This window comes from Heteronotia binoei, chromosome 1 (assembly GCF_032191835.1).
Source record: "Heteronotia binoei isolate CCM8104 ecotype False Entrance Well chromosome 1, APGP_CSIRO_Hbin_v1, whole genome shotgun sequence".
Classification (NCBI taxonomy): domain Eukaryota; kingdom Metazoa; phylum Chordata; class Lepidosauria; order Squamata; family Gekkonidae; genus Heteronotia; species Heteronotia binoei.
Window position 1 is genome coordinate 192,235,816 of NC_083223.1, and position 22,197 is coordinate 192,258,012.

At 43.8% G+C, this 22,197-nt stretch overlaps 1 protein-coding gene across 11 annotated transcripts in view; it reads left to right on the forward strand.

The window, feature by feature from the left end:
- CDC42BPA (CDC42 binding protein kinase alpha) overlaps positions 1 to 22,197 on the forward strand; it is a 324,619-nt gene that overhangs the window by 213,964 nt on the left and 88,458 nt on the right. For all 11 annotated transcript variants that reach the window (XM_060245772.1, XM_060245688.1, XM_060245715.1 and 8 more), the window contains exons 16-20: positions 12,685 to 12,790; positions 13,637 to 13,761; positions 17,313 to 17,418; positions 19,328 to 19,476; positions 20,951 to 21,042. In XM_060245772.1, coding sequence (XP_060101755.1) covers positions 12,685 to 12,790; positions 13,637 to 13,761; positions 17,313 to 17,418; positions 19,328 to 19,476; positions 20,951 to 21,042 — 578 coding nt within the window. The remainder of the gene's footprint in view (positions 1 to 12,684; positions 12,791 to 13,636; positions 13,762 to 17,312; positions 17,419 to 19,327; positions 19,477 to 20,950; positions 21,043 to 22,197) is intronic.

Here is a 22,197-nt window from a genome sequence, read left to right on the forward strand (position 1 = left end):
CGGGCTAAAATACACCCACCGCCCAAACAGGGTTGGAGCAGAATATTCAAACGGGCCTTCAGGGCATAGTGGTCTGACCATGGCACTGCATCAGCAGTAATGTGGTCCACTGTCATTCCCGCTGCAAAGATCAAATCCAGAATGTGACCAGCCCAGTGGGTGGGAGTTGTTACATATTGAAAGAGTCCCAGCGCCGCCATGGATGACACTAGATCCGACACCAATGTGGAGCCCACATCATCGGCATGGACATTGAAGTCACCCAAGACCAAAAGTCTAGGGTGCTCCAACACCCAGCCTACTATGGTCTCCACAAGGGCCGGCAGGGCGTTGACCGGTGCAGCGGGCAGTCAGTACACCAGGCAAATAGCCAAACTCTCTTGCGCCTCAACCACCAGACCAGTACATTCAACACCGGTGATCCTTGGGGCCAGGAGTGCCCGGAAGGAGTAAGCCTCCCGGATGAACATCGCTGTCTCCCATCTCACACCCAGGTCTCAGTCATGCAAGCCGGATCCATATTCTGTTCTAGCAAGAAATCTCGCAGGACAGAGGTTTTATTATTAATGGACCTGGTGTTGCACAACACCAATGTCGGAGGCAGATGTTTTAACTTGGCCCCACTGCTTGCAACCATTGGGATGGGACACAGGCTGGGAGGGGGTCGAGTATTCTGGCATCTTGGCCTCCTTCCCTTATATGAACGCCTGTTCCCACCACTGTACTTTCCCCTTCCCAGGAGCACCGGCATCCCCAACTCAGTCATCTCATACCAATGGTCTCCGTAGGAACCTCAGACCAGTCAAGATGTAACACTGAGTGGCAACCACAGTACTAGACCACCAGTCAATACCCAATACGCTTCAACTTGACAAAAGAATAAACCGCTAATCTTGTCTATCCTGTTCCTAAAAGCCTAACTAATAACATTAACTAACTCCTACCCACTAATTATCTCTTTAAATCACGTCTCCAAGCCAAGCTAGCCAGCAACTTTGAGAATGCATTGAAAGTTAAAATTGTTTTCTTTCCACCTCTCCTTCCCTTCCCCCTCCCCATCTTCCTTCCTTCCTTCCTTCCTTCCTTCCTTCCTTCCTTCCTTCCTTCCTTCCTTCCTTCCTTCCTTCCTTCCTTCCTTCCTTCCTTCCTTCCTTCCTTCCTTCCTTCCTCTCTCAACCATCTGATATTCATGTCTTGTGGCTCTCAAACATTTGACGTTCATTCTGTGTGACTGTCAAGCTCCCCCTTGATACCCTAAGGTAGCCCTGGTGTCGCCGTCGCCCCTCTCATGCCCCTAGTGGCCTCTTTGCTTGGCCAGAGGTCTCAGAAGGGGAGGGGGTCGGGTTGCTTCACCTTTTTGATTTTTCTTCCCCCCGCTCGATGATGGAGGCTCCCTTTGTCTCTCTCTGTGCTTGGCAGCCTCTCTGTCTCATTCACCTGTCTCCTCCTCGACCTCCTTCCTGGCCCTCTTTTTAGTTCCCCAACTGACCCCGCCCATTTCTGCCACCTCCCCTCCCTCCTTGGCCCCGACCCCTTCTTAATCGCAGACACCGGGGTGAGGCTGCCCAGATGCTGTCAGCTGGCTCCAGACCGTGGAAGGGCTCCCCTGTGGCTGCCTACTAGCACTTGATGCAGCAGCAGGGACTGCTGCAGTTCAGGAAGCAGCCCCCGCCCCTCCTCCAGGCAGCTTGTGCTCGGCAGTGGCGCGCTGCTTCCCTGCGGCTCGGCCTTCAGTGTGGTGTGTCATCTTCTTACCCGCAAGCGGGGCATCGCCTGACCCGGACCTTGGGCGGTGGGCCCTGGGTGGCAGGGTTCTTCCTTCGGCGGCTGGGCAGGCAGGGGTCCCCCTCAGCTCCCCCCCGATTAAGGTGAGCATCGGACCTGGGGATTGGGAGTGGGGCATTTGGCGTGGCATCGGTTGCAGGCCCCTTCACTGCTTTAGAGGGGGGGAGGGCAGCTTGCCAAGTCCTGGCCACGTCTGGATGGGACAGTGGCTGTTATGTTAAGTAAGTTTGGCCACCCCTGGTTAAAACTTTTTCCTGTTCAGCTTAAAATTCAAATTAAAATGTTGTTTTACATGATATAATGTATGCTGACGTGTACTGATATTTCAAAGGAGAGCTAGCAGAATATTAGTTCCTGTTTAAAGGCAGAGAAATGTAAAGAGGCTACTGATTGGTTTTGTGCAGCCTCTCTTGGCTGTGTGAGACAAATTATTTTGAAGGCCATTCTTCCAAAAATTTAAAAAGTCTCTCTCTCCTCCAAAACAGAACACCAGCCTGATATATGAACATAGGTTCACTGTTAAATTAAAATATATGGGTAGGTGAGAAGTGTTCAGGGTAAGGGGGTTTCGCTACATTTTGCTTTCCTTTTGCTGCATTTTGTCTTTGCTGTGGTTAAGTGCTCTTTTGGTTCTGAAACAGTACTATGGCTATCAGTTTTCCCCTCTGGTTTTCTCCTGTATACCATTCTTCACCCCTTTTCTTTCAGGAGAGCCATCACCAATTGAACACATTAACATTCTCAAGCTATCACCAAAGTGGTTAATATAAAACCTCACATTGAATCTTTACCCATTGTATGATCATTTATAACAAATGTAAATTAGGGCTTAATTTTAGACAAGTGGAATGAAACAACCAGTTCTAGCAGGAGAAAAAGTACTAAATGGATAGAAAATGAAGCCACATTCTTAATTAAAGGGAAGGAGGGAGGGAAGGAAGGAAGGAAGGAAAGAAGGAAGGAAGGTGGGGAGGGGGGAGCAGTACTGCAGGCCAAGTTCTCTGCTCACGACCTGAGTTATATCCCGGTGGAAGCTGGATTCAGGTAGCTGGCTCAAAGTTGACTCAGCCTTCCATCCTTCTGAGGTCAGTAAAATGAGTATCCAGCTTGCTGGGGGGGGGGGGAGTGTAGATGACTGGGGAAGGCAATGGCAAAACACCCTGTAAAAAGTCTGCCATGAAAATGTTGTGATGCAACATCGCCTCAGAGTTGGAAATGACTGGTGCCTGCACAGCGGACTGCCTTTACCTGTTATCCAGCGCTTGACACTTAATGTTGCAATTGGGAAGGGGAGGCTTTTCAGCTAATTGTTCATCATCTGCATGTAATCTGTTGGTTTAGGAGAGAGATAGGGTAGTGTTGGATTATAGAGAGTTTAAACAGCATTGATTAATATACCACACTAATAAAATGAAGGATTAAGCTTCAGATGATGACTGGTAAAACATACATATTGCTATGCTGTATTTCAGCTCCCGCCAGGCCGACCCAACAAAGAGGCACACGCCCCATAGGGCCCAGCCACCAGACGCACATCGCAATGGAAGGCACCCTCTAGTCGAGCCTCCAGAACGGTCTGCATTCACCCACTCCGGGTCACGGAAACCCAAAGGTTGATCCTGCCAGACCCCTAACTCCCCAAAAGGGGGATGCTTTCCGGTCCTCCCCTAGCCGCATAGTACCATAAATCCAGTAAAAACCTGACAAACTAAAGTGACCAATCTATTTAACGGCACCTCCCCATAGCCAAATCCACAATCCTCTGATCTTGTATGCAGGGTAGGCGAAAAAACAACCCAGCAAATAGCCAATCAGCTGGGGAGTAAAAAATTCCTACCCGGCCCCCCAACTATGAGGCGACCAGCACTTGCCTACATAACAAACAGGACGGGCGGAAGGGCCGAGCTCCAAAGAGGTACTGAAACTAGGGGGCGGAGGGTCTGGCCATTTCTACGGCCAAGCCCCGCCCCCTCCAAAGCATGCCCAAACGGGCCGCAAAAGTTCTCCCTTACTCTCCAGGGAGGCAAATTGAGTTCCTGCAGCCTAGCAGCATTGCTGCCAGCTGCGAGGAACAGATTGCCCCTCAAGTCGGAATGAAGAGTTGGACACAAGGTATTGGCATACGTAAGGGCCGCTTTATTAAATATAATAATGAAAATGGCAAGGGCAACTAGAACTGCAACCTGGTCAGGGCCAGGGGTCTCAACAGACCGCTCCCCTGCCATTAGTGGGCGAGAGACCCAGCCCCCAGCCGGAGCTGTGTGGCACAGCTCTCACCAGGCCGGCCCAGCAAGGAAGCACACCCCAAAGGGCCCAACCACCAGATGCACCTCTCAATGGAAGGCACCCTCTAGTCGAGCCTCCAGGACGGTCTGCATTCACCCACCCCAGGTCATGGAAACCCAAAGGTTGATCCTACCAGACCCCTAATTCCCCAAAAGGGGGATGCTTTCTGGTCTTCCCCTAGCCGCATAGTACCATAAACCCAGTAAAATCCTGCCACTACTAAAGCCAAGTCCCACAGCCCTTGCCAGAGATCTCTGAAGAAAAGCATGTTACCTTTTTCTGAGAGATGCACCCCATCCCTTCTGTAGAGGTCAGGAAATTCCGTAGAAATATCTGGGTGGGGCAAAAAGTGACCCAACCCTCCATCCAATGCCTTCCTAATTGCTTTGTTAGCTTTATAACGGGCCCTCTCTATACCTGCAGGGTCCCAAGCACTACGCCAAACAAGGCGGGGAATCATGGCTGACCAAATTATAATAGTCCCAGGCCATCTCTCCCTAATGTACCCAAAATCCTCTTGGGCCTACAAGACCCTTGCCTTTTACCAGCCCGAGATCATTCCCTCCCAGGTGAATGATTAAAATCTGAGGAGGAGGGCCCGCATTCCCATAATGGCAACAGGCCGGGCCATTGAAGACCCCCGCGCCCCCACTATTTGATAGTAACATATTGGCTGAGTCCCAGCTGAGAGCCGACCGATGTTCTTCGAGCCTGATGTGCGGTCCAAAACACATAGCCGTGTCCACAGATGAGAACTCGGCTCCTCTGGCCAGGAACAACAGCATCTAAAAAAAAAAAAGTCAAACTAGAAAAAAGAACCATAACATTTCAACTACAAACAAATGAAGCTAAGAACTGAGCAGAGGGCAAACATAAGATTTATGACTGCCAATGGCCCAGACGCTGAATAGAGGAAGAAGGATATTCCAGGGCAGCGGCTGTAGAGGCTGCCCCAATTCTAAAGGAGAGGGTACCAAACCGCACCCCAGACAACCCCAGCTTAGTTAAAGCCTGAGAAGTCACAGCCCAAAACTGATGCTTTGCCAGTGGGCTGCCAGTGGACAAAACAAAAACCCCTCATTGTTCCCCTGCAATGCCAGATAGGCAGCCAAAGCAGAAACTGGACACAACTCAAGCTCAGAGCACGTGCCTAGCTCCAACATGGTCCCTTTGCTATGTTCTGAAACACTCAAAAGCTGCACATGAGACAGAGAAGCCCATTGGCAACGCTCTGTCCATGTAAAATTGCCCTGCAAAGGAAAATCCTAAAAGCTCAATATCAGCCGGATGGACAGGAAGAAGGTGAAACGCAGATTTAATATCGCATTTGGCCAACTCTGCCCCCTTGCCGCGGCATTGTACCACACCCACAGCCTGATCAAAGCTGGTATACCTAACAGAGCATAAATGCTCAGGAATCGCATCATTAACTGACCTTCCTTTGGGGAAGGAGAGATGGTGAATCAAAGGAAATTCACCAGGTGTCTTTTTCGGCACCACCCCCAAAGGAAACCCTAAGGTTAGGCACAGGGGGATTAGAAAATGGGCCCAAAATCCTGCCCTCCGCCAACTCCTTGTCAATCTTATCCTTGACTACATGCTCCAAACCTTTAACAGAACTAAGATTCCCAGACCAAAATGCGACCCGGGAACTCTGAAAAAGAATTAAAAAACTGAACTTGAAACCTTTTAACAAGTTAGCACTATCAACCCTTCGTGAATACCTGAACAGCCAGTGCTCAAGAGATCCCACTTTTATCGGACTGGGCCCCTTTTCCAGCCTGGTAATTACTTCCACCTCCGCCCTGTTTCTTTTGACTCTTACGTGGTCGGGCTTTGGGGCAGTTACTAAAGGAGTGAGAGCCGCCACACATGCGGCATTCATGCCTGAACTGACAAGCTTTTCTACTACACACTCCTTGAGAGCCAAACTCCCAGCAAAGCAGGCGGGCTTGAACCGCCTGCCCCGCAGAACTGCGGGAAGAGGATGATGAAGATGAAGAAGTTCCTGCTGACCTGGCCACTAAATAAACTTCCTGCTGACCTGGCTGCTATCCGAGCAGTCACCCAAATTTGGACACACAGGACATTACTTGGAGCCACAGCTGCTGGTGAATGTGATCCCAGTGAAGGGAAGGGTACAAAGCTGCCCTCACCTTGAATTCTTCATCATATTGAATCCAGGCAGACCCACTAAACATCGTGTACCCCTTATAAATGATATGTATATACTGGATAAGCGCAGCTGCACGCCAAGGCTGGGCACGTGCAATCACACCAGCATATATAAAAAACCCCGGCAGCCAATTGGCCCAAGTCCAGTCCACCTTGCGCTTCTTCAACTTGTCTCTTTTTTTGTCATCCAAATCCTCTTTATCTTTTTACTCCAACTCACAGAACAGTAGGTAGAAGATATCAACATACTCTCCCTTTAGGATCTTATCTTTTGTTGCAGGCAACAAATGATCACCTAAAGGTAATGCTACGTCTCCAAAAGATAGGGCAGCAAAAGGAACCGCCCCATAGGGAGAAGGAAAGCCTCATCCTCCTGAAAAGGAACCTGCAAACCCCTGCTGCCCAGCAGCTGGCCAATTACCATAGGGGCCAAACTTACCCTGTGGCCAAGCCCAATTTGTCTGAGGACCCACACCTGGGGAGTGAGATACACCAGAACTCCCAGCAGCTATGCCAGGTGCAGTAGGGGCAGCAGGACCCTAAGGCCAAACAAGCCCGGTATATGACAGTGGGGTATCCCCAGCCTTACCCATAGGTCCAATAGGCATCAGCACCGATACAGATCCAGCAGCCCCCAGAGATGGAACTGATCCCCCATCGGAACCGCCAAGACTCATGGCTCCTCCTGCAACATTTCCGGCAGACCTGCCCTCCAAAATAGACAACCTAGTTAAACTATCCGCCTGAAGTGCCATCTTAGAAACCTTTCCAGATCCTACACCATGCAAAGGAGGAATACCAGACGCTTGCTCCAGCACCATCAGCCTTTGCATAACAGCTGCATTAACTTCATCTTCACCCTCCTCATCTGAAGAGGATAAAGGCAGCGGTGGCTGTTTTGGCGGGGCCTTTGGAGCAGGATGCTTACCCTTGTATTTTCCCGTCCCTTTCCTACCAGACATCTTACCAATATCAAGGGCAAATAAGACTACACAGAACTCCACCAAAATGGCCCTTGTAAGCCGCACCGAACAAAAGGCAGCCACTCACTATAGAAGAACAGCCCCAGGAATCTGATATTTCCCCCTTATGTCAAGCTGTCCTGCACTAAATCCCCCACAAAATGGCCTCCCTCCAACAATCCCCTAAAATGGCTGTCCCAAAGAAGAAGAAGGGGAAGCAATATGGCTGCCACCTAGCATACAAAAAGGTGGACCAAATATGGCCGCCTCTTCCCCGGGGAGCCCCAACCAGCCTAAGGTAGGCTGAAGAACAAACCCTCACCCAACAAAAGAATGGATAGGGAAAACAAACCTGCTCCCACCCAGCACAAGTTTAATCAAACCGGGGGGGGGTGGAGGCTGAATAAAACTGGTCTGAAGGGGGGGGGTTAGGTTAAAACTGGCTGTGTTAGCGCTTTTTTGTGTTGATTGAAGAGGAAGCGAGCGCCAAGCTCCGCGCTGATGCTGTTGGCCCTGGCTCCACAGCTGCCTCCTCCGGGCTGCACCTATCTCGGCCTATCAGCGATCCGATCGCTGATAAGCTCAACCGATGGGGCCCGAGGAGGAGCGAAGGAAAAAGCTTCCTCAGCCCTTCCCAAGCTAAACCCCCAGGAACGGCTTGGAGCACTAGCAAACACTCCCACTGAGCCGAGCTTCAAAGAGGTACTGAAACTAGGGGGCAGAGGGTCCAGCCGTTACTATGGCCAAGCCCCGTCCCCTCCAAAGCGCACCCAAATGGGCCGCAAAAGTCCTGCCTTACTCTCCAGGGAGGCAAATTGAGTTCCTGCAGCCTAGCAGCGTTGCTTCCAGCTGTGAGGAACAGATTGTAGATTTTCTTGCAGAATAGTTACGTTGTTCGTTGTTGTTGTTTGCAAAGTTCCATCCTGGGTATGGTTACTGGAGGTTGGCATGGAGACTGTAGACCAATTGGTGGGTCTTGAATACAATTGTGAGATTTGGAGTCACATGTTAGTTTGTACAGTTCATCCTTGTCCTTATCTCTAGTTAAGAATTTCTCAACCATGAATTCAACTACATTATCAGGATCTGAAACCAGTGATCTTGTTATCTGCTTCCAGTCATCTTAAGTGATATTCAGGGATCAGCATTTCATGTGGGGGGTGCAGATGATCCTCTCCTGGGGTCTGTTGATGGCCAGCACCACAGCCATGTTCATACCCCCATACACAGCGGCAATGTTTTGGCCCATGTGGGGGTGTTCTTTGGCAGTTTCTTCCACACATCAGAGGCCTAGTTCTGCCACAAAGCATGTGACTTAGCAGCCAGCCTGCATGGGACACCTGGCAGCCTTCATCTGTAGTCAGCTGCTACCTCCTGGGAGAGAAGTGCTAGCAGAGATTGCGTTCTCATCTCCCCAGTCCTTATCACTGGATCTGACTGACAAGAGCTTGGGCACAATACTGGATGCCACCTTGTCTGTAGAGGCCCAGGTTGCAAAGGTTCCCAAGCTGACATTTCTCCAACTATGCCAGGTTAGGCAGCTGTCTCCCTACCTATCTTGCCCTGACCTAGCCGCAGTAATCCATGTGACGGTCACTTCCAGGATAGATTACTGTAGTTTGCTGAACGCAGGCCTCCCCATGCACATTTCCAGAAGCTCCAACTGGTCCAGAATGTGACTTCATGGGTCCTAACAGGGGCATCCCCCCCCCCCCAAGATAGCACACATACAGCCTGTGCTGCATGAGCTGCACTGGCTTCCAGTGGAGCACCGGATCCAGTTCTGGTTCTGACCTTCACGGCCCTTAGTGGTCAGGGACCCACATATCTTCAGGACTGCCTTTCTCAGAATGCCCCTGGAATAGCATTACACTCTGGGAATAAGAGCCTCCTGGTGGCCCGCAGCCTGAGAGGGATCTGGCTGTTCTTGACTTGGGCCAGGGCCTTTTCAGCCCTTGCCCTATCTAGTGGAACACCTTGCCTGAGGACATCTGTACCCTATAGTGTTATAGATCTTTTGCAGGTTTTCAGCAATCAGAAAAGTTTGTGAAGTTAAAATCTGTAGTAAATCAAGAGAGCAAGCCTCAGGATTAGCAATACCATGATTAGTTGGATCAAAGGGAGAAGTGTGGCTCAAGTCTGGAGATCACTTTGGGCAGTCCTGATCATGGTTTAAGCCTTAAACTTTAAGGCATCAAATTTGTTAGAGATCAGAAAAGCATCAAAGAACTCATCCGGTTTACTTTGTTTCATTAAACAATCCTTTTGATCACCAGATAAATATTGCCTTTTTTTGCCCATGCTGCAACCTGTCTTAATTTATCAGCGTCTTTTTTTAAATCTGTGGCACAGCAATGATCAGCACCTTAACTATGTGACAGCAATCCTGCCACAAAATTCTGCACTTCAAATTACTGACCAGCAATATCTAAGTAAGGCTGGTGCACATTGCAAATGTTGGTATGCTTGATTAATTTCTCATGTTCTTTGGGATGACATCCCAAGCTACCAAGGATGTTGTCTTGCAGGCACCTGATTCTACCAGGAATTGCAGACTTTACCCAGCTGGCCTAAGTGAGTTCATCTCTCCAAGTCTTGTTCCACTATCCTCAGTATAAGAACATGAGAAGCCGTGTTGGATCAGGCCAACAGCCCATCCAGTCCAACACTCTGTATCCCAGGTGCCATCAGGAGGTCCACCAGCAGGGCCAGATTCCAGAAACCCTTCCACTGTTGTCCTCCAAGCACCAAGAATACAGAGCATCACTGTCCCAGACATAGTGTTCCAAATATACGTTGTAGCTCAGTCACTGATGGACCTCTGATCCATATGTTTATCTAATCCTCTCTTGTGATATTGATGTGTTATTAGAAAATTATTTAATAAATTGTTTTATTTATTTCCATTTATTTATACCCCACCCCTCCTGCGAAAAAAAATCTAATCCCTTCCTGAAGCTGGCTGTGCTTGCAACCACCAGCACTTCCTGTGGCAGTGAATTCCACGTGTTAATTACTCAAGGGATGAAGAAGTACTTCCTTTTAAGCCTCCTGTTCATTGATTTCATTGAGTGCCTACAAGTTCTTGTATCGTGAGGGGGAAAAATACTTCTTCTCTATTTCTCTTTCCCATGCATAATTTTGTAAACCTCTATCATCTCACCCCTCAGTCATAATTTCTCCAAGCTAAAGAACCCTAACCTCTTTAACCTTTCTTCATAGGGAAGCCATTTCACCCCCTTAATCATTTTAGTTGCCTTTTCTGTCATATCCCTGTGATCCTTTAGTAATCCTGTTACCCCTTGATCATCCAAGATCCCCAGTGTCTCTGTGGCTGGCTTTCTGCTTCTAACGCATTCAAAGATTATTGGTCCTTATGTTTTTTGCAATATGTTCCTCGTAGTCCTCTTTTTGCCTGTCTGATCACCGACTTGCACAGCTTCGCTTTTAATATCCAGGTTAGATTACTGCAAAGCATTATACATGAAACTGGCTTTGAAAATTATTTGAAAACTTTAGCTGGTTCAGAATGCAGCAGCTATCTTGTTAACAGTACTTGCTGATTGGGACATACCTCACCAGTGTTCAAAGATATTCACTGACTTCCAGTTTTTCAAAAAGATCTATACACCAGATGTGAATTAATAATCAACCTTCTGGTAGCAGCAAAAACATCTACTGCTTCTTATTGGAAAGCTTCCCTGGCCCCCACTATACAGTTTGGCTTACAAAATCTGGGAACACTTCATCATGGAAAAGATCGCAGACCATCTATAACAGTAGGGCATATTTCCCAAAAGTTATAAATGTTCAGAGAAAAATGGTTACATTTTGTAAAATATATCTCATCCCACAAAATTTCTCCTCACAATCTATTACACATGTCTATGATCTATTTTTAATGTGATTTACTAACCAATGTCATCTTTGTCTGTTCAATAATCACCTCTACTACTGTGCAGTAAAGTTTAACCTATGACACAGGAGGGGGCAGACTTTGTTTCATTTGCTTATTTATTTACTCTTAATATTTTGTGTTTTCTATCTACTGAATCAATATAACTTTTAGTTTACATTATTTCTTATCCTCACTATAAAACATGTATGCGGGCAAAAAGGCCTATAGAAGACCATTTTCTCTCATGAATTTTCCCTCAGATCTTCCTTTGAGGTCCTGTTCCAGCCACCCCAAAGTTAGGTGGCTGGTAATTGGAGAATGGGGCCTTTTTTCTCAAGGCATCCCATTTGTGAATGTGGCTTTTGTTACTGATTTTACTGTCTTTCAGATATGAACTTTTATTAACTTGAGCATTTATAGGGTGATGTGTTTATGGCAATACTGTCTATTCTGTTCTAATATAAACTTTCTATTATTTTAAAGAGAATATGTATTCTTATTTTTTGTAATTGCTTTATTTCTTGTGAGCTGCCTTGAAGGCTTAATTTGAAGAGTGGCAGGACAGATATTTAAAATTCATCTGTTAAAAAAATTATATTTTAATCTAACTCCAAATGTGGGTCCTCCCATCAGATTTTAGATGATGACGATTCATTTTTTTTTACTGCTAAAACTTAATTTTATTAACATTTTTAATCAGTTACATAGGGTTTTTTGTGTAAAACTCATTCAGATTTTCTATTCCCAAGTTTAAAACAATAATTGCATGTCAAATCCATGTGTCCTGTTGTGGGTTACCACAGGTTTCTACTCTATGGTTTATGCTTAGAACAAAGCAGAGACATGAATGCTCTTGCTGTTCTGTTTGGAGACTGGTTCCTAAGATTTTAAGGAAGTGTATGTTCTAGCTTCTACTTTCTGTTTGTTTCTTTCCAGGACACAGCGATATATTTTGTTAGAATGTGCTGGTAGGATAGGATGTATAAATCTCCTTGGAAAAACAATCTGCCTTTTACTTGTGGTGGCTTTTTTCAAGTTGTTGGTCTTATGTTTGTAGAATTTGCATGGCCCAGGTTTAAGCAGATATCATCTTGTATCTGAGTTGCTGCATGGATGTTTCAAGTACTAGATTTTATTATAGTTAGGCCCATTTTGTAAAGTTAATGGGAATCTTCATGCATGAAGGTTTTGCAGTTTCAGGCACCATATATGGCAACTCTTTCTTTATCCTGGCTGACTTTCAAAACTGCACAGAGTTAAATGAGTAAGCATACTGAGTTAGAAAATTTATCCTTAACAGTGAATGTTTGGGAATCATGAAAACTGTCTCATAGCTTTAAGAGATTGGGTGGCATCAACAGGACTTCTGATGTGTTATTTAAGAGTTCTAAATTAGTGGGTTTTCAACTATGTGCTTAAGTCACTCTGATTTCAGAGAGGTAGGCTTAACTGTCACCACTATTCTTTATTTTAACAGCTTGTAAGAGATTAAGTGTAAGGTGTTTATAAATTAGAACAATTTGCTACGGGACTATCACAACAATGTCAGTTGATTGTATTTTCTACCTTATGCCTTAGCCAAAGTGAAAGAGAGGAATTTGAAACGGAGTTCAAACAGAAATATGAACGGGAGAAGATCCTGCTGACAGAGGAGAACAAAAAGCTTTCCAGTGAGCTTGATAAGGTATGGGTACAGCTAACTTAATGAGCAAAGCTTATAGAAAGTTGGCAGTTTGAGCATATCAAGAAGCAGAGGGGAACAGATTACAACATACATTATAAAATCACATTTTAGAACCAGTTCTCCCACTAAAACACATCATTAAACCAATTAAAAACAGAGCTAAAATACGTACAAAGATACAATAACAATTAAAACATTTGGTCAGGGAGGAGGATCACTGAAGAAATGCCAAATGAAACAAAAAAGTCTTTACCAGCTGGCCAAAGACAACAATAGCAGGGAACAGATGAATTTCCTTGGGGACAGAGTTCCAGAGTTTTGGTGTCACAAGTGGGAAGGCCCTGTCCAGGGCCTTTGGAGATTACCATAATGGTAAAATGGGTTCATAACAGAGTAGGTGGTCCTTCAGTTATGTTGGTTCCAAACCATATAGTTCTTTGAAGGTCAGTAAGAGGGGAGGGACTTTCAAGGACAAGAAATCCCTGCTTCTTGTCCTCCCAGCCTCCCAGGAGGAGAGTTGATAAGGTCAAGACAGCTGTTAGAGATGGCTTAGAGTTGAAAGTGCATTTTCCACACCACGTCTTTCACGTTGGTCCACATTTCTTCTTCACAACTCCTCCCCCTCCCTTTACCACTGCCACCACTTCACTTTCCAATTGCTGACTCTTTTTTCTCATTATTTCCTCATACCACCTCATTGCCACTGCATTGTCCATTGCAATTCTCCTGACATTGTTTTCTTCCCTCCTTTTCTGGTATTTATTTTTTTCATTCCTAGTTGCTTCAGATTATCAGGGTAATGACTTGTATCTGCGAAGATTAACTACATCTTTAATTTATATTCAGCTTACAGCTATGTATGAAAGACTTAGTATGAATAACAGGCAGTTAGAAGAAGAGATGAGAGATCTTGCTGACAAAAAAGAATCTGTAGCACACTGGGAGGCCCAGATTACTGAGATCATCCAATGGTGAGTATCATCTGTAATCTTAGCTATCACTGAGCCTCATGCAACAAGGTGCTTTCCATTTTTCATATTCTTTGATGTTCTGTTTTCAAGTATCTGAAACTTCTTTAGAAATATAAATGTATCATCAGGTACAAATCATGTCTTTGCAAGAATGAAGTACTGGTAGGAGCCATGAGAATGAATTTTCATTATCTTCATTAGCTTAACACATGGTAGAGCTTATTGACTACAGTGAATTTAGAAGGGTATAACTACTTCAGATTGCACTACAAGTCTTCTACTGGGAAAATAAAACCAAACTAGTCAGAGCAAAATGCAGATTTCTTTCCATTGCTGTTTCTGATAATACTTCTATAAAACTGACCTATTTCAAGTACTGTGTTTAAAATGGTCTGAGAGAAAGATGAAAACTGTTTGTGGGAAAGAAAGGCTTTGGAGTAACTTACTTTACCACTTGTAATTTTTGTAATATTTCTGAAAACAACCTGTACCTAAACATTTTCACCAGTTTCTTAAACTGTTTAATTTTAATGTCTTATAGCAGTCTTCAGAGTTAAGTTGTTTGTGTCCATTTTATCTCTTTTTAGACCAGCTATATAACTGATTTTTTAAATTAAAAGCAGATAAACGTAGGAAGCCTAGTTAAATAGTGTTTTTCACATCCAGTGCAGCTTCATTGTCCATATTTAGACAAAGCTTTGGATTTTGAATATGAATGCTTAGTCAGTGCATCTTAGGCTCTGAAACGCTGGATGTGTTCCAAGCAGTATAGCTTGTTTCATAAATATGAACTATTCAAAGTCTGAAGGACTGATTTTTGCAGAAGTAAAGATTAAAAATCAGAGCAAGATAGAGCTTCTTGTCAGTTCCTTTGCAATAAGCTTTGTCATGTAGGGGAAAAAAGTAAAACAAATAAAACTATATATTTAAAGAAGCTGATGCCTCACTGAATGATTCAGTGAGTGAGAGTGTTACTAAAATTACTAATTAATTAATTAAATTAAAGTGAAAGAAAGTTTCTGCAATTGAAAGAAATTTTTTAAGATTTATGCATATATAGTCCAGTGCCCTGATAACTAGAAAAAGAAAAATGATATGTCCAAGTTCAGGACATGATATGCCTCATAAATACATCATTCATTCATTCAATTTTTTGTTAATTTCTATTCCGTCCTATCCCGCAGACGGGCTCAGGGCAGAGTATAACAAGTTTGAACAGGTAACAAAAAAACAATAGGCAGTTAACAGCAAATTGAAACAATTAAAACAAATTAAAATACTCCATTTCAGATGGTAGACATTTCAGACCATAATACAGATGGAGCTGGAAATGATGATATATCAATAGGCCCAAGAGAAGTTGGAATACTGTGGCAAGGGAGCCAGATTCAATGTAGTATGGACATTCGTTGCCTCACTCAAAGGCCTGGTGGAACAGCTCCGTTTTACAGGCCCTATGAAAAGGTAGTAGGTAAGGTAGGGCCCTGATCTCTAATGGGAGCATGGTCCACCAGACCAGAGCCAGGGCAGATAATACCCTGGCTCTGGTCAAGGCAAGGTGGATGTCCTTTGGGCTGGGGACAACCAGCAGATGGTGATTGAGTATAAAGTCCTTTGGGGAAAATATGGGGAAAGGCGGTCCCTCAGATATGTCAGTCCCAGGCCTCTCAGGGCTTTAAATGTCAGTACCAAAACCTTGAAGTGAATCCAGTACTCAATAGGTAGCCAGTGCAATTAGCAAAGCACTGGCCATATGCTGCATTTTGCAACAGCTGGAGTTTCTGGATTAGCCCCAAGGGCAAGCCTATGTAGAGAGAGTTACAGTAATCCAACCTGGAAGTGACCATGCATGGGTCACCTTAGCTAAGTCCTGTGGGGAGAGATAGGGTCCTAGCTGCCTGATCTGCTGGAGATGGTAAAAGGCAGATCTGGCAACCACAGTGACCTGGGCCTCCATAGAGAGTGAGGCATCCGGTGTCACTCCCAGGATCTTCACCTTCTGGGCAGGTGTAAGTCGTGCACTGTCCAGGGCTGGGAGCCAGACACCCAGTTCTACTCCACCTCAGCTAAGGTACAGGACCTCCATCTTTGCTGGATTTAGCATCACCTGGCTCTGCAGTAGCCACCCAGTCATGGCTCCCAATGCCTCAGCCAGATGATCCAGGGTGGAGTCTGGGCAGCCATCCTTCAACAAATAGAGCTGGGTGACATCTGCATATTGGTGACAACTCAGCCCAAAACCTCAGGCTAACTGGGCAAAGGGGTGCATATAGATGTTAAACATCATTGGTGAGAGAATTGCCCCCTGTGGCATACCACATTCAAGTGGATGTCACAAGGGATCTGCTCACTGTGCCATCATTTGTACCTGACCACGGAGAAAGGAGGAGATCCACTGTAAGGCAATCCCCTGAACTCCAACGTTGGTGAAGCAATATAGACATCAGCACTAAAGGAACATAATCATGCTGCCTGTGGATTCAGGTCTCTAACCTGAATTTTATGGTGAGGAGGCATAAGGAGTTTGGCTGAGTCTAGGATTACCAAGATTGTTGTAATCTGAAACCCTGAGACTCAATGGAAGGAGCTTGATGATATCCCAGGTGAGTTCTAGTGATGTCATATAGTGGGATTTGGTGATGTCATATTGAATAGTTGTAGTGCTTCCACCCACCAGTAGATATATGACATCTGGGTGTGCTCACAGTCATGAGCATCAAGTTGGAGATCCCTGTTGTAAGGGGTTGCCTGACATACAACCTTTTTCTTACACAGAGACCATCTCCATATAGGAAAAAGAAATTTATCCTGTCATTTGGGAGACATACAGTTGCATTTATTTCTGCAATTTCATGTGTAAAACAGCATGCATATGGTCTTGGCTACAGTCCTAAACACTTCGAGTTCCTGATTTTGTTAGCTTAATGTAGCACTCTTGCTAGGTTGATACAGATGTCCACAGAGTGCTATTGTCAGGACACATATGACACAGTGCAACACTGATAGTCTATAAATGATCATGCCCATGCATTCAGCATTTATGGCCAATGAACATATTTCAGAAACTCTAAGATACATACTTTTTTATAAAAGAAATTACTGTTCTGATATTTCTTTTTGTGATAATAACTATTGAAAATATTTATTTATAGAAATTATGTTTCATGAATAATATGCACTCACCTAATTTTAAACAACTCAGGTCTCATTAAATAAGATAAAAATATAGTGTTACTTTATTTTTAGTAGATACAGTCTTCCCCAAAGGATAGCCCCCATTTAAATGAATGGTAGCTATGCAAGCGCAGTGGTGATTATAACCACTGACTCCTAGAGTAGGGCAGGTTATGGGTTTAGTTCAGCCGTTCTTAAGAAAATGAATGACTGGTGTAGGGTAGAATTATGTCCTCATATCTAAAACTAGCCTGATGTCAGTAATGAGTCATAAATTTATTAAGCTTTTCACAAAACTTAACTTAATGATTAAACAGAACTCCCTCCCCCTCTGTTTTTACTAAATTCTTACCTCTTTTTTCCCATTGCTTGGCTAGGGTGAGTGATGAAAAGGATGCTCGAGGCTATCTGCAAGCTTTAGCCTCCAAAATGACTGAAGAACTAGAGGCCCTGAGGAACTCCAGTTTAGGTGCAAGAGCAACAGTAAGGAATTGATTTGCGGCATCCTAAAGTCTTTGGTTCTAAAATTTGTTGTGCTGTCAAATAAATGTTATGGGCATGTTATATCATCCCTTACTCCAGTGCAATATCAACAAACTAGACATTACAGGATTGTAACATGGTTATTACATCAATATTTGGTTAGGAACACTAAGTTACATATATTTGTCACCTGAGGCTGGAACAAACTATGTGTAGCTTAGTGCTCCTTTTAGTAGACTTTCTTTATTTTATCAAATGCAGCCGCTGGAGTTATAGAGTCAAGTGGGATACCAGCATGAGGAGAGAAGAGAGGCTATTAAAACTTTCCTGTATGGTGTATTGCTGCAGAAAACTGCCATTTATTATCTGTTTGTTTGGTTGTACCTCCACTTTCTCCCCTAGGGAAACCCAGAGTGGTTTACATCCTTCTCCTGTCCCTCACTTTACCCTCACAACAACCTTGTGAGGTAGGTTAGCCTGAGAATATGTGACTTGCCTAAGGTAACCCACCAAGCTTCAATGACAAAGTGGAGATTCGAACCAGAGTCTCCTAGATCCTAGTCCAAATCTCTACTACACCACACTGATATTTGCCAACATACTTTTGCCAGCAACACCAGAAGATAGAAACCTCCTTCACATGTTACAGGAAACGCACATCCATTCTCCTTGTATGTATGTGCCTGTTTGTAAGACAGCCAACATGCTTTCAGCTTTACAAATGAAACTGAGGAGCAGTACCTGGATAAACCTCAGATTTGAATCACGTTGAATCTACAGAAAACATATGAATATCCCTCCCATTTTGGCTACAGCCCCTCTCTTCTTAAGCCAGTCTTTCCCTTGAAATTGCAACCCCAGTAGCTACATTTGGTAAGAGAAAACTGTCTGTTAAAAGGCTTATTATTATTTATTAAATTTGTGAATTGCCTCATCCCAGCGAATGCTGGGCTCTAGGCGATGTACAAGAAATACACATAAAATCAATAAAACCAGTAATTTAAAACTGTTGCAACCCAATGAACATACTTTATAATGTGCTGTAATTCTGCTTTCTAGGCGTTGGGAACAGTCCCGCCCTTAACTGAAGAAGGGTGCCAGCCCGTCAACTGTTGCTGTCCTCAAGCAAAAGCCTGGTGGAACATCTCTGCTTTTACAGGTCCTGGACCCTGCAGAATTGTAAAAGCTCCCGCAGGGCCCTGGTGTCTTCCAGCAGAGAGTTCCACCAGGTCGGGGCCAGGACAGAGAAAGTCCTGGCCCTCGTTGAGGACAGCCGGACCTCTTTAGGGCCAGGGATCACCAGTAGATTTTGACCAGCAGAGCATAGTGTTCTTCCAGGGACATAGTGGAAGAGGTGGTCCTGTTGATATGTTGGTCCCAGAAAGTGTATGGAACTATATCCAACACATTGTTCTGCCTCCAAGCTCTATACATGTGGCTTCGTCATCATGGCTGTATAACCTAATGGTATGCAAAAATGTGTGGCTCTGATTCAGTGTTTTAAGTATGTCTCAGAGTGCCATTTTTAGAAATGGCCCACTTTGTTGCTATTGGTTATAAAGTTATTTAATCTATCTGAAATACTGGTTCATATAAAAATATTTGCTTTAGTAGCTCTATTTGCATTTGTTGAGACAGTTTTTCTATTAATTGCCAACAGTTTTATCATCATCAAAATGCACTCCTTGAAGGATTTACTCATCTTTTGATAAATCTTTTGTTTAACCTATGTAATCTATTTCACTAAGTTACTAATGGCTGTAAAACTATAGGACTGCAGTGTTTGTTTGATTACTTAAAATCAAAAAGGATAATTTATTTGGATAGTTATTAAAACTCCCTAAGAGAGACTAGCATGCAACAAATAAATGACTCAACTGAATTTTTTTTCCTGGTTTTGTTTTTTTAGGATATGCCCTGGAAGATGCGCCGTTTTGCAAAACTAGATATGTCTGCGAGGCTGGAACTACAGTCAGCCTTGGATGCAGAAATACGAGCCAAACAAACAATTCAGGAGGAAATGAATAAAGTTAAAGCTTGTAATATTGCAACAGAATGGTAAAGTTGATTTATTTTAATACATAATACATGCAAACACTTTAGAATAAGTTAGATGAGCAAGGGGAAAAGGGACTTTGCTGATGTTATAATTGTTCTAAGCCATAGGTGTGGATGTTATGCAATCTGTAGTCCACACATTGTAACCAAAAAAAAGTTGCTAATTTAAAAGGGGGGGGGGACAAACAAAGAAGTGGGAGAGAGCAATTCAACAGAGGGTGGGGCAGCAGAGTCTGGTATGTTAGTATCTGACGCTGGAAAGAAAGCTGATTATGAACAAAAACCAGGGGACCCACATAACATTCCTTGGTATGGGAGCGGGATTTAAGATTTTTCTTCTTCTTTGAAGTGGTATTATTTGCATCATCACTGGTACAAAAATTAATATGTTAACATCTTGAAAAAAAAGACATGGATATTGGTGAAATAAACAAAACATTCTCCTCCAATTTGGGGTGGCACATCAGACTAGTGGTGAAATGGGAAGGAAGTGAAGAAGAAGATAGAAGAAGATATTGGATTTATATCCCGCCCTCCACTCCGAAGAGTCTCAGAGCGGCTCACAATCTCCTTTACCTTCCTCCCCCACAACAGACACCCTGTGAGGTGGGTGGGGCTGGAGAGGGCTCTCACAGCAGCTGCCCTTTCAAGGACAACCTCTGTCAAAGCTATGGCTGACCCAAGGCCATGCCAGCAGGTGCAAGTGGAGGAGTGGGGAATCAAACCCGGTTCTCCCAGATAAGAGTCTGCACACTTAACCACTACACCAAACTGGCTCTCCTGTACTAGTTTTGCAAAAGCTCTTCTGTACTAGGTTTGATAGCACTAAACCAGGTGACACCTTAAAGGATAGAGAAGCTGAATAAATCATTATAAGTGAGCTCTTAAACAGAGACAACACCAAAATGCAGTTCTTTGGGAGGAATATCATCTGGATTCTTTGGAATCAATGAGTGAATCAACTGTGTCTGTAATAGTGAAAACAGCTAGCACAGATCGGTCCTTTTTGTAGATGCTAAAATATATTGTTTGTCAAACCCTGCTTGTAATGGTACAGTTGTTTGTGGCAACTTTGACTAAAAGCAAGAGCCATGCTTCATGCTTTCATAAGCCACTGTGATGTACTGGGCGGAGTGTTCCACTGTGATATGGGAAATCCTGATTCAAATCCTTACTCTGCCTTTGAAATTCGCTGGGTGACCTTGGGCCAAGTCACTCATACAATTGATTTAACTTACCTCACAGGGATGTTGTAGAGATAAAATGAAAGTGAGAAGAATGATGTAAGCCACATTATTGCTGTTGTTGTAATGATTGCACAGAATCCGTATAAAATAATCTCCAAATTTTATTTCATGCTTTTTCATCAGTAGGCTGTTGTCTTAATTGAACAGTGCAGCAAATAATGTTCAAGAAGACATGTCCAAATAATATGGCCCTTATTAATTGTGTTTTATCCTTCTTTGTTTTGAAGTAAGCTACAGGAATCTGACAAGAAGAACTCTGAGCTGTTGGCAGAAATAGAGAGACTGAAAAAAGAGACAGAAGAACTGAGATCAGAAAAGGGTATGGAAATTGGTATCCAAATAAACAAAGCCATAATCTCCCCCGCAGTGATGGGTATATCTTATCAAGTAAGAATGTCATCTTACAGCATGTTATAAGAATCTGGATTCTGAAATTTCTGGCTCTTAAAGTGTCAACATAGCTCTTGTATGATAAGATGTACCCAAAGCTGTTAGAAAGACAGAAGCACATTTATCTTGGATTTTCTCAGTACACTTGAAACATGAGGTGTTTATTCTAATCCTGTTGTATTTGTTTTGAATCTTCCATATAGCGCTTAGCTGTGATCACTGTAATATTCCATAAAGATACTAGTTGGGTTTGTTTTTTTTCCAGATGCATATTAACTGACCGTAATGATGAATTACCTCTCAAACTCCAGATGTAATGCATGGTTAAAATGGTGGTCTTGTCATGTTTAATAATTGTAAACTTCAAAATAATAATATGGAGTTTGTGGGCCTCCCCCAAAGTGACTAATTGTTTATTTCAGCTATAATCTTTCAGTTTGCAGCAGGACCGGATCTATATGTTTTTTGAGGGGGGGCAAAATCAAAAAATGGCACCCCCTTATGGGCCATTCTGTGTTATCGTCCCATAGAATACAATGGACTCCATACCCAATTTGGTGCCCCCCCTCTTTCAGCACCTGGGGCAAGCACTCCCCTCTGCCCACCCCCCCAGATCCGGCCCTGGTTTGCAGAGTTAAAATGTAAATTTTAGAATAGTAAATTGAAATTGTCCTGTTGAGGGCAACTTCCTATACTATCACTCTCTTTTCTTCATTGGTATTGTTCTGAAAAATTATTTAATAATAGACTATGGTGAGTTTACATGGTCAGTGTATGAGGTGAATTACCTGGAGTAGTGATGAATTCTTGTTATGCCTTCATGGGTGATGTGTTTTACATTTTTCTTTTCTTGTTTTGCTTTTTTAAATATGTATTAAGTAGTGCTTTTGATAAATTATCATGATGTGGAACTATGTTACTGTATGATAACTTCACTAACAGGGAGATACCCCCTTAACTATAGCATTTCTTCATTCAGTATCAGTGAAGTGGACAACCAACCTCTCTAGTTGCATAGGATAATTTTTTACTCAGTTCAAATTTAAAAAGCAGACAAAAGCCTATAAATAACTACCCTTGGGGG